Below are 16,201 nucleotides of genomic sequence, written 5' to 3' on the forward strand. Positions count from 1 at the left end.
GAAGCAAGATTTTCAGAAGGGTCTTTCTAGAAAACAAGTAAAGGACACTCAAGGGTTTTCTCTAGCTCTGGTATGAATGCACTTCCCTGTTTGTTTATCATCTGCATCACCCCGAACCGTTTGCTTGTTGCCTCCCAGCTGTGTTCCTCTGACAAAGGCCACCAGGATCTGGGTGTGCTTTTGTCTGGAGGCTACTTCACCCACATCTCCTGCCAAGTTCCTGGGTAAACAGACTTTGTCCACCCCTCCTGATGGGCAGCAGAAGCCTCACCCAGAGTGCAAGAGGTAGGATGGTGTACTGACCAAAACAAAACTTTGGCAGTGTCGGTCAGAGGAGCTGAGGGTGCCTCAGGCCTCTGCATGGACAGGAATTTGTGGCAGGCTAAATTCAGTTCATGTTCAAGGCTAGCGCAGGGCTGCTGTCTTATCCAAAAGCTCGGTCTAGTTTTAAGCATGCCTGAGGAGCCCAAAAGAAAAGCAAGGATCCCCATTTGGAGTATAGTGACAGTGGAGAGAGAATGGAAAGGCTTGAGCCCCATGCCCCAGCAATGGGCACAGACAGCCAGAGGCTTTTGCCGCGTATTTGCCAGAGGCTTTTGCCGCGTATTTGCAGGACTGGAGGGTGGATTCACAGCTGCACCTTCCGGAATTTCCTCTCCATGCCCTTTATTTATGTTCCCAGAGCGGAGCTCGGAGACCTGTGGCAGATCCAGCACCAAGATGCAAGGGGGAGAGCCCCATCTCTGCCTGCCCCTTCTCCTTCCCTCAGGTCCCTTTGCTCCCATCCTCACCATCCCACTCAAACCCTCTGGGTCTTTTGCTTTGGTTCCGCCTCCAGTGACCACAGAGCTCTCCACCGAGGCCTCCCCACCTAGGCTGCTTTTTCTTTATCTCTAATCTGAGAAGAAAGGATATGAAAACATTTTAAGGATTTACCCACCTCGATCCCGTGAGCTCTGAGCAGTAGAGACTGGATTCCTGGCGAGTATAACCAATAGAATCTCTTTGTTCAGCTTGTCCCAGATTGTTTGTAAGGGAGATGTTCCACCCAGGAGAGACGATCCGAAAAGATAGAGGGTATCCACCCTCGTCCAGGATCCAAGCCATAAAGCAGGGTGTCTCTCCAAGGGCTACTTTGCCTACCACCAGCTCTGGGGCAATGGTTCAGAGATTTTGTCCAGGGGGACATGTAGTCCCTAAGAACAGAGAGTTCTGAAGCTGTCCCCACAGGAAATAATTTCCTTGGAAAGAGGTTGAAGAAGAAAAAAACTAATCTGTACAGCTCAGAAACTCAATGAATTTCAAGTAAAAGAAACAAAAAGAGTTCCACACACAGACACTTTATGGTACAACTGCTGAGAGCCAAAGACAAAGGGAAAGTTTCGAAAGCAGCAAGAAAAATATGACTTGTCACATACAAGGGAACCCTAATAAGTTTTACATTTGATTTCTCATTGGAAACAATGGAGGCCAAAAGGCAGTGGAATAATGTATTCAAAGTGCTGAAAGATAAAAAGATGTCAACCAAGAATCTTATTTCTAGCAAAATTATCTTTCACAAATGAAGTAAAGACCTTCCCAGATACAAAAACAAACAAAAAATATGGGGAGAAATTTTGATAGTTGTGCTGTCTTATAAGAAATACTTAAAGAAATTCTTCAGGAGTTAAGTTTTTTTGTTTTTTAAAGATTTTATTTATTTATTTGACAGAGAGAGAGATCACAAGTAGGGACAGAGGCAGGCAGAGAGAGACAGGGAAGCAAGCTCCCCACTGAGCAGAGAGCCCAATGTGGGGCTCGATCCCAGGAACTGAGACCATGACCTGAGCCAAAGGCAGAGGCTTTAACTCACTGAGCCACCCAGGCACCCTAGGAGTTAAGTATTTTTTTTAATGCACAACTTAAGCTCTGAAAACTAAAAAACATCTTTGAAAGAAATTAAAGGAGGGACGCCTGGGTGGCTCAGTCAGTTCAGCATTTGCCTTCCACTCAGGTCATGATCTCAGGGTCCTGGGATTGAGTTCCACCTTGGGCTCCTTGCTCAGCGGGGAGCCTGCCTCTCTCTCTGCCTGCTGTTCTCTCTACTTGTGCTCTTCCTCTCTCTCTCTCTGACAAATAAATAAATAAAATCTTTTTAAAAAATTAATTAAAGGAGACCTAAATAAATGGAAAGACATGTCATGTTCTGTTCATGAAACAGAAGGCATAATATTGGTAAGATGGCAGCATTCCTCAATTTGACCTGTAAGTTCAACAAAAAGGTGTTCAGCATCATTAGTTGTTAGGTAAATGAAAATTGAAACCACAATGAGATACTTCTTAACACCCGCGGGGTTGGTTAAAATTAAAATGACATACAATAACAAGTATCGGTAGGAATATGGAGAATTGAAACCCTCACTCAGTGCTGTTGGGATTATAAAACAGTGCAGCCACTTAACTGTTTAGAAAATAGTTAGGGAGTTTCTCCAAACTTAGCAGTTCCACTCCTACAGATATACCCCAAGAAAAATGAAAACATATATCCATGCAAAATCTTGTACGCAAAAGTTCATAAGATCATTATGCATAAGAGCTGAAAAGTAGAAACAACCCCATTGTCTAGCAACTGATGACCAGTTAAGTAAGATGTGGTCTACCCATACAATGGTATATTGTTCAACCATAAAAACTGCAAAGAAGCAGTGATACGTGCTAAAACAAGATGAATGAACCTTGAAAATATGCCAAATGAAAGAAATCAGTTACAAAAATACTACATATTGTATATGTTCCGCTTCTATTAAATGTCCAAAATAGGCAAATCCTTAGAGAGGGCCTGAAAGCACAGCTCCATGCTAGTGGTTGCCAGGGACTGGGGGAAGAGAGTAGGGAGGGACTGCTAATGGGTGTGGGGTTTCTTTCAGAGGTACTGAAAATGTTCTAAAATTAGATAGCGCTGATGGTTGCACAACTCCTTGAATATACCAAAAACCACTGAATTGTACACATTACAAGAATGAATTTTATGGCATGTAAACTGTATTTCAATGAAGCTATTATAAACAAAAAGAATAAAAATGCCAGGTTCCCTTCCCCATTTGCCCCCTTGCCCGCCCTACCACCACAGTGGCCAGGAAATGTCTTGTTTGGTCACAACAAAGTTATGGAAAAGAGTGGACATGTGTTCTCTTATTAACTACTCCCTAGTGTTGCCCTGGAAAGAGAAAAACAGTGTAAGATGACACCATAGAAACTTACTTTTCATTCTTAAGTGGACTATTGCTAGCTTTTCCTTCACAGTCATCTTTGAGTTTGGTATCCATTTATAAAAGGAGTTTACACTTTGTGTCAAAAGTTTTTTCAGTTTTCAGTCATTGACCGGGAAGTTGTTATTTCTAAGAATTACTGTTTCTTAGTCAGGTTTAAGTGTAACAGGCTTCACTTACTTATTCATGCTGTTTATTCTAAGTCATGGTTTTGCTGTGAGGACAAAGGCAATAGCTCCGTGGAAAGGGAACTACCATTTCATGATGACTGAAATGTGTCAAACGCTGTGTTAAACACTCCTCTTATATTTCCTGTGCTGTGCTCACAACCCCAGAAGGGAATATTTTTTTTTTTTTTTAAAGATTTTATTTATTTATTTATTTGACAGAGAGAGAGATCACAAGTAGGCGGAGAGTCAGGCAGAGAGAGAGAGAGAGAGAAGCAGGCTCCCGCTGAGCAAAGAGCCCGATGCGGGGCTCGATCCCAGGACCCTGAGATCATGACCTGAGCCGAAGGCAGCGGCTTAATCCACTGAGCCACCCAGGCGCCCCCAGAAGGGAATATTTTTTTCTAAGATTTTTTTTTAAAGATTTTATTTATTCATTTGTCACAGAGAGAGAGAGCGAGCGAGCACAGGCAGACAGAGTGGCAGGCAGAGTCAGAGGGAGAAGCAGGCTCCCCGCCGAGCAAGGAGCCCGATGCAGGACTTGATTCCATGATGCTGGGATCATGACCTGAACTGAAGGCAGCTGCTCAACCAACTGAGCCACCCAGGCATCCCTTTTTTTAAGATTTTATTTATGTATTTATTTGACAGAGAGAGAGCATAAGCAGGGGGAGTGGCAGGCAGAGAGAGAGGGTGAGGGAGAAGCAGGCTCCCCACGGAGCAGGGATTCTGATGTGGGGGCTCAATCCCAGGACCCTAGGATCATGACCTGAGCCACTGAGCCACCAAGGCGCCCCGCCCAGGAGGGAGTATTACTGTCCTGTCTCTGAAGATGAAAAAGGAGGCTGATCCAGGTGAATGAGTGCCTAAATTCACACAGCCAGAAAGAAAGTGCCAGCGCCCAAAAGAACCTGTGCTCTTCGTTCAGCATCAGACTGCCTTCTGGAGTTCTCAGTTCTACAGAGATCACAGGGATGATTTATCATTATGGTCCTTCAATGTCTTTGGTAAAGGCTAAAACCGCAGGACTAGCTAGTTGGAGAGTTCAAGGTTGAGGGTGGTTTCCAAAGGACAGTGTGTGATACCTCGCATTTCCCAAACTCATTTTCCATTACCCCAATCGTTCAGCATTCAGCACTCTTGCATCAACAATTTATGAAGAATCCACCACCTGCCTAGCCTTGTGTAAGCATTAGTTATTGAAAATGAGTTCAGGTTTTAGAATTCTGTCCATGTAGAGGAGAATGAGGAGGGGGTGCCTCTTTTCCTGTCTAGCCAGAGAGCAAGGGCACAGTGGCCCAGAACAGAGCCTGCCCGCCCAGGACAGCCGGGCTCATGCATGCACATATGCACACCTGATCTGTCCTGTAAAGTATGCTTGACCTTGAGCTTTGTGGAGGTAGCAACCATGTCTGTTTTGTGCCCCACACAGAGTGGCCCAGAGCACATGCTCAATGACAGGTGAATAAATAAGCAATTCATTTTACCATCCACTAGAACTTGGGCTAGTTGTTTCATTGCTCTTGGCCTTCATTTCCTCATTTGCAAAATAGGGATAAAGAGAGTACCCATTTCACATGGTGGCCTTGAGACCCCAAGAAATAATACAAGGCACACAGTGAGCACCCAACATACTATAGTTATCATTTCTGTTATTACTGCTAAGCAGCATGAGAGGCATACTCTTCAATGCTGAGAGTGACCTCCTGTCTTCTAGTACCTTGTGACCTGGGTTTTTGTTTCTTAAAGCAAGGCTGAAGGCCAGATGGCCCTTGTGCAATTTTGGTTGCACAAAGAGCTTTCTCTGCTGTGTTAAGGAATTGTTGGTCTAATACCCTGAGGATAAAACAGATACAGTAACCCTAGGAAGGCATATTCAGTGCGCTACCCTGCATAGCTTGGGGCAAGTGAGTTCCCACAATCCACTCTCTGTCCTGTGTGGTGTGTGTGTGTGTGTGTGTGTGTGGTGGGGGAGGTATTATGTTTTAGAAATGTTGGCACTTGGCCTGAAAGCACAGCTCCAGAGCCATGCCAGCCAGCTCCTCCGTAGACTGTCCACCATGAGTCTCTGAGCAGACCACATGTATGTGTTTGTGTGCACATGTGTGTATGAATATATGCAGAGACCCAAGGGACAGCTCTGTCTTATTTAGGAAAAGACTGTCTTCCACTGAGTCTAACACTGTCATTGTTAGCCCCAGGGACTTCTCGGGGCTCTGGCTAGTGGGGCCCCCAAGACACACCCCTCAAATCCCAAGGGACTGGTCACAAGTAGCACCTGGCCTTCACTAGAATAGCCCCATGGAGAAAAGAGCCTTTTTTCAGGCTGGCAGCTGATTTGCCAGACTCCAGTCCCATGAGTTACAGCTGGAATTTGTATGCCACGCCTGTGTCCTATTCCTGTCCTTCGCAGCTTTCCAACAAGATTCTTGGGCATAGTAAGTCCTCAAGAGACGGCCCAACCTTGGAACCAACCATTAGTAGCCATGACATCAGCTGCCTTCCTCTGTTGGGTATGAGCAGGATTTCCAAAATCCAACAGCACCCACCTGGGACAGGTGGCTGCACATGGCTATCTCCTGTGCCACGTGATGCTGATGGGGGCCTTCTGGGGCCCTTTCCAGGGAGGAAGAGGGACCTAGGGCCATGGTTGCATAGGATCCAGTAGGAGAGTGAGGGGGAGCTGGCCCATATCTCATTCTTCCCAGCACCCCACTTCAGAATTTGCCCTACTCCATTCCCACTCTATTCTCCATACGGGGGCATCTTTATGGGCGTGCAAACCATGCAGTCACAAGGACCTCACACTTGGTTGTAATGCCCTGCTACTGATGTCTTGAAATTCTTCATGATTTTTGAGCAAAGGGTCTTGCACTTTCACATGGCAGTGGGCCTGCAAATTAAGTAACCAGTCCCGCTCACTACCTAGGCCATGTAATCCCTGCTTCCCCATCTGACAGTTTTCTTTCCTTTCTGTCTTCAAGTCTTATTTATCCTACCCTAAGGCAAAATCCTGACAGAATAAATATTCAAAAAGCCTACAAAGGAAAACATGTTCTCTTTGGAAGAGCTTTTCTGCTTGACTGCAGATGGAATGGTGACAGTGGATAATAGATGCATGGATACCCCTACCACATGTGAGATTTTCTCAGCTCTGCCCAGCGCTAAAGGCTGTGATAAAGGTTTTTCACCCCAGTCCTAGCATCTCCCTTGTAGTAGATAGTATTTAATAAGCTCATTTGTCTGTCCTTTGGAGTTCTCACTCAAAGCATAACATGGATAAAGATTGAGTTCTGAGGGCTGATTTGGTACTTAGCAAGCCTATGTACTTGCTATGACATCAGAGCAACACTAGTCTCAGAGCCTGAGTTTACTCTTTTTTTTTTTTTTAAGTTATTTACTTATTTGAGAGAGAGAGAGAGTGTGAGCGCGGGGTGGGGGGGGAAACAGAGGGGGAGAGAGAGAGAGAGAGAGAATCCCCAAGCAGGCTCCATGCCCAGCGCAGAGCCTGATGCAGGGCTCGATCCCACAACCCTGAGATCATGACCTGAGCCGAAACCAAGAGTCCAGTGCTCAACCAACTGGGCCACCCAGGTGCCCGAGCCTGTTTGCTCCAATATAAAACAGACAAAACAACATATTATGAGGCTTTGGAGTCTCAGTCCCTAATCTCTCTATCTGTTGGGGCAGATTCCAAGCTCTTTTCTGACACTTCGGCCCGTGATTTTTTGGAAGGGTGTGGCCATTACTTTAGGTGCATGTCCTGCCTATACCTTCTGACCCATGGTGCAGCAGGGTACCTGAATCCGGGCATACAGTTTTGGAGGGTTTGTGCCCTTTCCCCCGAAGCCCATTCAGGAACCTCAGTTGAAGCAACCATACACCGGGCATGGTCTCAGGTGCGTCCTCCGGTTGTGCCTGTGGATTAGAGAGTCAAGCGCCTGGCCCGCTGTGTTTTTCCCCTGCAGAGCTGTGCTTAGGCCTTCTGCCTGGAGCCAGCATTGTGGGTGCCAGGAGAGGCGGCCTCATGAATCTTGTTATTGTATTTAGGACGGGGGTGTTCTCAAGGACATTATCCTCAATGTCATGACATGACCTCTTAGTGGAAGGAAGTATACAGGGGGAGACTTCTTTCAGGTCTGAGTACTTAGAAAAACTAGCTTTTGCAGAATGAGTTTAACACTTTGCATAAAATGGGGATCATGTGAGCTGAATGACTAGAGACTTCCGGAGCCTGGCAAGCAGGCAGGCCCCTGGGCAGGACAACTGATTGTCAGTCTCACCCTTGGCTTGCTTATTTTACAGTCCCTCCTCCCCTGTGCTGCTTGCCCTCATTTCTTAACGTTTTGTTTTACACTTTTCTCTGGTCTGTGTCCTTCTAAACACCTCTCTCTGCTACAGAGTGAAGTGTGATATAAACATGCGAATTCATTTTTGAATCTATTATTTCAGGGGAGCTGTGAGGATTAAGAACTGAATTGCTTCATGAATGTCAGGGAAGCTGCACCACCACCGAGGGCAGGTGGGACTGGGGAGGAGGAAGGGGCTTTTTCCACTAGAGGGAATCATCTTGCAACATACAGCAATCTCCTGATCCACAGCCCCAAGAATATTTCTTGGTACCTGTATGTATGTATGTATGTTTGTATGTGTATGTCTATGTATGGATGGATGGATGGACATATGGATATATGTATAATATAATGAAATATATATATATAGAGAGAGAGAGAGAGAGAGAGAGAGAGTTCACTGAACACACTTGGAAATGTTTGCAGCCTCCCTTGAGATTCTGCTGACTTGGCTTGACTGAAGAGCTGAGAACTGAAGTTTGTGTTGAAGCCCTCATTTTACAGATCCACCAGCAGGGACTTATTAGGGCTACAACAGCCCACAGGCCCTGGGGAACGGAAGGAACCACCCTTCTAGGAAGGCTGGGTGGGAAGGAGTGTGGAGGAGTGTCGGGGGAGATAAAGAGCGCTGGAGAGGTGTAGCTACCCACCCTGACCCCCGCAACCCAGTGGGCCCTGAAGTCAGGTCCCAGGCTTGGCGTGTGGTGTGAATGGAGCAGGGAGGAGCGGGTTTTCTACAGGAGTCAGCTCAGAAGATATCATCACAGACCACTTGCCCTTTTCACCAAGGCAGAGGAACTTCTATGCCTGCACCAAGCGACCAGGCCTTCTGCCCTGCCCCTGGGGAGTTTCCAACACCTTCCGTCCAGGTTCAGATGCCTTCTGAGGCAGAAACACTACCTTGCTTCACACTGCTTCACAACTCAGGGGTCACCAGTCACAGCCATGGCCTCGCTAGCTTCTCGATATGGGAAGCAAGCAGAGATCTGAGGTATCACTCTCCCTTACCCTCAGAAGAGGAAGGTAGGTCCAAGAGAGGACAGTGACTTGCCCCAGTAATTGGCAGAGTGAGGCGTCAAGGCCAGAGCCGTGAGGTCTCTGCTCTCAGCACAAAGTCAACAGCCTGTCTCAGGGAGGAGAGAGCCCGTTCCAGCGGGCCATGCGAATACTCCCTCGGTTCTGGGCTGGGGCTGGACCGGCTGGATGGCTGGGCTCACACTTCATGTTGTCTTCCCTGGCAGTGGAGTCTAGTGTGTGAGGATGATTGGAAGACACCCCTCACCTCCTCCCTGTTCTTCGTGGGCGTGCTCCTTGGCTCCTTCGTGTCCGGGCAGCTATCTGACAGGTAAGGAGCCTGGGAGGGAGGAAAGGTGCAATAGGGCCCCTTGTCAATTCACTGCCTATCTTGGGGTTGGAATGAATTGATGGTATTTCTCCCCAGAGAAAGAGAGGACCCCAACAAGTCAGTAAAAGGAAGAGCCATGACGTCTCATGGTTTCCTGTCTCCGCATCCCTTGCTTGAACCTCTTTTGTTTCTTTTTCCCAGACTCGCCCTGCCAGGGCTTTGGCCAACGGTCAGGAGAAGGCAACGGCCCCACTGCAAGCCAGTCCTTTTTGCACCAAACCTCTCAAATAAATACAGTGCTGCCATCACCACTGCCTCCCCATCCCACCCCTAACTTTTTTAGATCACAAGGGATCTGTTCATTACAGAGTAAGGGCCAGATAGTGAGTACCCACATTGCTGCTGGGGGTCAGGCCCCTTCCAGGGCCCCAAGGCCGCAGAGCTGACCCAAGCTGGTTGTGGGCCTCCTGGAATGCAGAGTCTAGAGGAGACAGTACCACAGCTCCAAGAGAAGTACCCTGCTGGCCCCTGAATGTTCTAAGGGGACCAGAGCAGGAAGGTGGGAGTGCTAAATAGCCGTGTTGGGAAGGCTTCCCAGAGGACTGCCTGTCCCTTCTCCTGTTACAAAGTCCCAAGGGAACGCAAACCCAGCAGTCCAAGACCTGAATTTGGAAAATGAGGTAGGAGACTGTTTTGCTCACACCTGTGCTCCATTCTACCCACTGGTCACTATCTGAAAGTGAAATGAAGACTCAGGCCAACTCCCATATCATGGGTATAGTGTAGAGCTATACTCCCTGTAGAGTGTACATCTGGTTGTACATTAGACTCCCCTGGGTAAACTGTTAAATCCCAATACCCAAATGGCATCCCAGAAAATGAGAATCTCAGGGGAGGGTGCTGGCCCCAGCATTTTTTGGCACGAGGGAATTTTAAGTGCAGCTAAGATTGAATCCTACTGCCATAGAGGGGATCTTCATTCTGGATGGGCGGAATTCCCATATTGCTGATATTAGATGTCTCTGCAATCTGTACTTAGCCATTTTCTAGAATGGGCTGGCAGCTTCTACCTGTGGTTTGCTCTGAGGACCAGATTTCTATGGGGACTTTGCATGAGCTGCTTTGTGCTTTTGAGATACGGGGCATCTACAGAAGTTTTAGAATCTCTAAAGGCACCTCCTGGGCAGATGGATGCCTGAGACATCACCAGGGAAGAGCTCAGGAGGATGAGACAAGGAGAAAAGTCTGTCACAGCCCTGAAAACAAAACAGAATAAAAGGAACAAAGTCTGCTGCAATGTGTGACTCGGGGCTTGCCACGTGCGCAGAGTTACAGCTGCTGTGGGCTACGTGTGCCATGTGCTGTACTATGTTCTACAGGTTTGGCAGGAAGAGCATCCTCTTCGCAACCATGGCTGTGCAGACTGGCTTCAGCTTCCTGCAGATTTTCTCCATCAACTGGGAGATGTTCACTGTGTTATTTGTCATCGTCGGCATGGGCCAGATCTCCAACTATGTGGTGGCCTTCATTCTAGGTAGGAATGTTCTCTGACCCCCAGAGCTTCTCCTTCCAACCCTCTGAGAGGCCCAGAAAGAGGGGGGGCCCTGAAGAGGGCCTAGGGAGCACCTTAACTCGTGGGCTGTGTTTCTACAACAGGATCGGCCTTGGATATACATGTGTTGGGCAGGGGGCTGTGGTCTCAGGATCTTTGATCTGGTCACAGGCATGGCAGGCGCTCACAGGGAGCCTGCTCTGTGCTGCCCCTGAAATGTGGTGGTGAAGAGAAGCTGGAGCTGACCGGAACCACCCACACAATAACGGAGACACATTTCAGGAGCACAGGGCTTGGGAAAGACACAAAGTTGGGGTGCTGGGGGAGGAACCACCTAAAGAGGTCTTTGATCTGAGTTGTGAAAGCCTGGAACTTCTGCCTGGGCCAGGGCAAAAGTGTTTCTGACAGCTGTGCACAGCCCATGGAGGGACTTAGAGCAGCTGGTATGGCTGGTACACAGGTGGAGGAGGCAGGTGTGGACAGAAGTTCAGAGCCAGGTCCGCCATCACCGGGCAGGGCTAGTCTCCCCCTGAGTCACTGCGCACCCCAGAGCCCATCAGCTGTGTGCAGGATGACATGTTCTGTGGATAGGAGTCCTGTCTCCTCACTAAAGCTTTGGTTCTGGAGTGTAAGGCAGCATGAAGGGGACGCACAAGCTCAAGGACATGAGGAGGCCCCCAGGGCCCTCACCAGAGCTTCCTGAGAGAAAGTGAGGTGAGCTCCAAGCAGCCTGACCAGGATCAGTCATAGGAGCAGGTGTCCCCAAACATGCTGTCTGTGCCGACCTGCTCTCTGACCAGCTGAGGGTGGGGGAAATGAGGGCCACCTCTGGGACAGCAGACACCCGTTCCCATAATCTCTTGTGTGATGGTATACCCCTGTTGGCTCAGTGGTGGCCCAGTTTGTCCTTACTGTCACAGTGTAATTATTAATAATGTCCTTTTATTGTCAGTCTAACAATTCTTCCTGTCTCAAAAGTCTAAATCTGTTAAGATGGATTCTGATTGCTTTTAGGATTCTGAAGGACTCATTAGCTTTGGAGATGCTGTGTCCTCTTAGTTGAGGAGGTGTACACTCTCCACGAGGTTGCCAATACGGGATTGCTCACATTCCGCTCCTGTAATCATTTGTGAAGAGCTCGTTGCCACAGCCAAGGTGTCTGAACAGGGGGAGGGGGAGGGGAGAACATGCTGAAACCACATGGGCCCAGCAGCTAACACCCTCTCTAGCAAGCCCCAGCAGGAAGAGGGCCTCTCTCTTCCCTGCGGGGAAGGAGGGGAACCAGATGTTCTTAAAGAAGGTCCTTTGTGTAGATGACAGGCCAGTGGCACTAGAAATTAGGGACTAGAGGAATTTGGGATGGAAACTCTAAGTTCCTCATGCCTGATGGCCCCAAGGACACAGGGCTCTTGAGTATAGCCTATTTGTTCTCATTGGCAAAATCTCCAGGACTCCATCTTCCTAAATAAATCCAAATTTATTTTGCACAGTTAACTGCCTTCCTCTCTTGACTGATCCACTAATTCAGTATTTTCCTAATAATCCTCCCTAAACCCAAAAAGTCCGATTTGTGGCTCTGCCTCTGGACAGAGATATACCAACATACAGACATAGACACATAGGGGACTGTGCAGGCCTCCTCAAAACAGGATTCTGCCTGAGGCCAGCGGACCCCTTTAAGGAGGACCTGAAGGACTGTCTGAAATCCAAGGGCAGAAAAACATAGAGAAGCCTCATCATTAGGACTGGGATACAGAAAGGGTTTGTGCCAGGTATGACATCCCCCAGGTTCTACTGAATGGCCAAGATTGAGTTCTACCTTTGCAGGGGCAGGGGATGCTTGTGGGGGCCTTGGAACCTCCCCTCTGGTAATGGCTGAGGCTGGGAAAGCCCACCCAGGGTCTCCTGCAGGGAAGTCCTGCCCCCGCTGGCACTGGCAACCTGCTCCCCTCCCTGCTCCCTATGCCAAGGGGAAAGTAAGATCTTGTAAGACCCATCGGAGCCCAGATTTACAAGCCAGCCATCAGTGAACTGGATGCTGGGTGGAAGGGGCTCCCCATTAGTCTGCGTCCCGCCCTGGAGGTCGATTTACTCCACTGTGCTCTAGGAAAATTGCTCACTTTTTTGTTCTTGCATGAGACTCTTTGTGTTGGGTTCTCGGGTTTGGGCATTTAAGAATGTCACTGAAAACCTACCCGCTCCCCCGTGCCGCCCCCGCTCCCACAGCAGCAGACTCTGGAGTCAGGGCCTGGGGCGGAGCGGGGCGGGGCGGGGCGAGGTTGGGGTGCGAAGTGCCAGCGCTGGGCGGTGCCCGGCTTCTCCGCAGCGCAGCAGTGCCCTCTGGCGTCCCAGGGCTAAAATAGTGAATTCTGGCTTCTGAGTAAAATAAGCGAAACGCTTGGGGTCTGGGCCTTCTCTTTTGTCTTCTGACTCTAGCGCAGGGTGGGCAAGATTCAATGATAATAATCTCAATTTAAGGGATTTCCCATTAAATTGGGAAACTGAATTACTTCCATTCTCAAAACGATGTAGGAATGGATCCTTTCTTCCCTTGTTCTACTTTTTAAAAATTATAAAGCTTGCCAGAGTCATAGGAGACAAGAAAAGGGAGGGAAGAAACAGTACTAGCCAATGAAATATAAAGGGGGTTCACCTGGTAGTAAGCACTCTGGCAAAAAGATGCTGATCTAGGAGGAAATGATCCCTCGGGACCAATGACACTGACCTTGCCTGCACTCCAGCTCCCCCTCACCATCTCCTACCGTTTCCCAGAAATAGTGCCTGGAAGCTGTCCACTGCCTTCTGGGTAAAATGCCAGGGGCTCCTCCTTTGGCCCTCGTAACTAGTTGCTCAAATTTATTTTGCGCAGTTAACTGCCTTCCGGTCTTGACCGATCCACTAATTCCATATTTTTCTAGTACTCCTAACATCAACCTCCTGTGCACTATTTGTGCCAGCAGGCCGACCTGTTTCGAACTCTGCTTCCTCTGGTGACTAGATGCGTGCTTTCTTTCCAAAAGGATGTAACTGGTGGCATCCTCCTTTACAACTCTCCCCGCCAGAAGACTGAGGCAAGATTGAAATTTAACTCTGTCACTTGTGCAGTTTTTCTGTCACGTATATATTTTTAAAGTACTTTTAAATTGAGATACAACTTGCATACCATACTATTCACTCTTTTAAAATGTGTAGTTTAGTGGTTATTAGTATATTCCAAAGTTGTACAACCATCAACTCTTTTTTTTTTTTTTTTAAGATTTTATTTATTTATTTGACAGAGAGAACTCACAAGTAGATGGAGAGGCAGGCAGAGAGAGAGAGGGAAGCAGGCTCCCTGTCGAGCAGAGAGAGAGCCCGATGCGGGACTCTCTCCCAGGACCCTGAGATCATGACCTGAGCCGAAGGCAGCGGCCCAACCCACTGAGCCACCCAGGCGCCCCCCATCAACTCTTTCTAACTCCAGAATATTTTCATCACCTCACCATAAGCCCTGTATCCATTAGCAATGACTCTGCATTCTCCTCTTTTCTTAACCCCTGGCAACCACTAATCTACTTTTTGTCTGTATGGTTTTATCTATTCTGGAAATTTCAGATAAGTGGAAATATACAACCTGTGGCCTTTGTGACTGACTTCCTTCACTTGATGTTCCATGCTGTACTGTAGTGTGAACCACTATTCAATTGAATGTATTTACTTCATCTTCTTCATCCATACATCAGTTGATGGACATCTGGGGTGTCCCTACTTTTTAGCTATCAAAAATAATGTTACTCTCAACTATTGAGGACAGGTGTTTTTTGGGTAAGTATTTTCAGGTCTCTTGGACATGTACCTAGGAGTGGAGTTGCTGGGTCATATGTTAATTTTGTTTAACCATTTAAGGAACTGCCATACTGTTTTTCAAGGGGATCAGTTGCATAATTTTTCTTTCCTCCAAGGCAGAACTTTTGCCTTTCTTTGTATTTTACTTTAATGCTACTGTTACCTTATTGTGTTTGAATTATAAGGTACGTCAAAGACGTCAAGGGAATGAGATGGGATATAAATACATTAAGAGGATGTAGAAATTTGCTGGCACCCCTTGTTTGCACTGTACTATATGAAGAAAGGCATTTTGGGATACATGCAAAGACAACAAGGGTCACTTTTAACTAGAATGACCTCTAAGTTCATGAGAGGAGAGAGGAACGCCTGAGGAGAGGAGTGTCTGTTAATTTGGAGAGAGTTCTGAGTATTTCCAGGGAGCAAAGAGAGGTTCTACTGTCTTCCATTGGGTGTTTTGATCAAAAGCACTGTACTTTCTTCATTCCTCTGACATTCAGCACATTTCAGCTGTTGGACCAGGGAGAGAGAATTAGCTATTCCTGAACACCTGCCACATGCCAGATCCTCTACTAGGCTCGTTACACATGGTATCTCAGTCCTCGTAATAAAGACCTCCATGAAGTAGGACTTATCAAAGTCACTCTAGTAGCAAATGACCGTCGAAGAGGCTCTCAACAGATGCCTCTCTGCACATGGCCTTTCTACTCACAACCCATGGGTCCCTGGGTCCTGGCAACTGTACCATCTTCTTATTTCTTGAGCTGGGGTCTGGTGGGGTCTGCTGCAGGACTCTGTTGGTCATTCATGGTGATGCACATCCTGCCTTGCTGTGGAATGGAACCAGTGGTTCCTGGGATGCCCACCAGAGAAGGGCCTCGATCAGTGTTGATGTTTTCTACAACATCTCTGTGTAGAGTGACCCTAGCCGTCTCTGAGTCACTCCATCTCAGAGAAAGTACTTGGATTGGGGTGGTAGTGACAGGCAATAGACAAACACTCCTGATCAGGACATGCCTATCAGGCTTAGATGACAGAGTTCATTCCCAAGAGACACTCTGAGGCCCAGCCAAACCAAGACCTACTAGGAACAAAACCCTACCCTACAAAACCCTACCCATACCTGTCCTGGGGGCAAACAAACCCAGGACAGGTATCCCCATCCAGCAGAACCAGAAGTCATCTGTTGGACAGCTGCAGGCCATGGAAGGTTTGCAGGAATCTGGGCTCCTCTCCTAGCGGTCTTCACAGGGAGCTGGTCGGCTATCAGTTGGTTCAAAGACTAGCCCAGGAAATCCTCATTTCTTGAAAGGAGGGCCTGTTGTGCCCCATCTCCCATCAATATCCCCTTTAGGCATCTCAGCTGAAGGACTGCTTGGTAAGGCCCAGTCTTTGCCTCCCACTGATTTTTTTTTTTCTCTAGATGGTATCCATAGTTCAAACAGATCAGGCTTAACTCCTTACTGCCCCCACCTACTCCCTCTATGTGAGTTGAGGCAATTTGCTTCAACTCTTTAAAGTCTCAGCTGATGATGTATAAAACAGGAGTAATATTAGTTCTTTTTTTTTTCTTTTAAGATTTATTTATTTATTTTGCAGAGAGCTAAAGAGCGAGTAAAGGGGAGGAGCAGAGGGAGAGCGCCCCCAAGTGGGGCTCCATCTCACGACCCTGAGATCATGACCTGAGCTGAAAAACAAGAGTAAGACGCTTA

General features: G+C 47.7%; 1 protein-coding gene across 5 annotated transcripts in view; it reads left to right on the forward strand.

Moving 5' to 3' along the window:
- The window catches only part of LOC131832017 (solute carrier family 22 member 4), a 42,719-nt gene that overhangs the window by 7,294 nt on the left and 19,224 nt on the right, over positions 1–16,201 (forward strand). For 4 of the 5 annotated variants that reach the window (XR_009353894.1, XM_059174526.1, XM_059174524.1 and 1 more), the window contains exons 2-3: positions 9,009–9,112; positions 10,492–10,646. Coding sequence is in view for 4 of the 5 variants with exons in the window: in XM_059174526.1 (XP_059030509.1) it covers positions 9,009–9,112; positions 10,492–10,646 (259 nt within the window). In the remaining variant the exon portion in view is untranslated. Of the gene's footprint in view, positions 1–7,867; positions 7,938–9,008; positions 9,113–10,491; positions 10,647–16,201 lie in introns of all 5 variants that reach the window. The other variant, XM_059174527.1, reaches the window with a different exon arrangement.

The sequence above is a fragment of the Mustela lutreola genome, chromosome 5, assembly GCF_030435805.1.
Source record: "Mustela lutreola isolate mMusLut2 chromosome 5, mMusLut2.pri, whole genome shotgun sequence".
NCBI lineage: Eukaryota > Metazoa > Chordata > Mammalia > Carnivora > Mustelidae > Mustela > Mustela lutreola.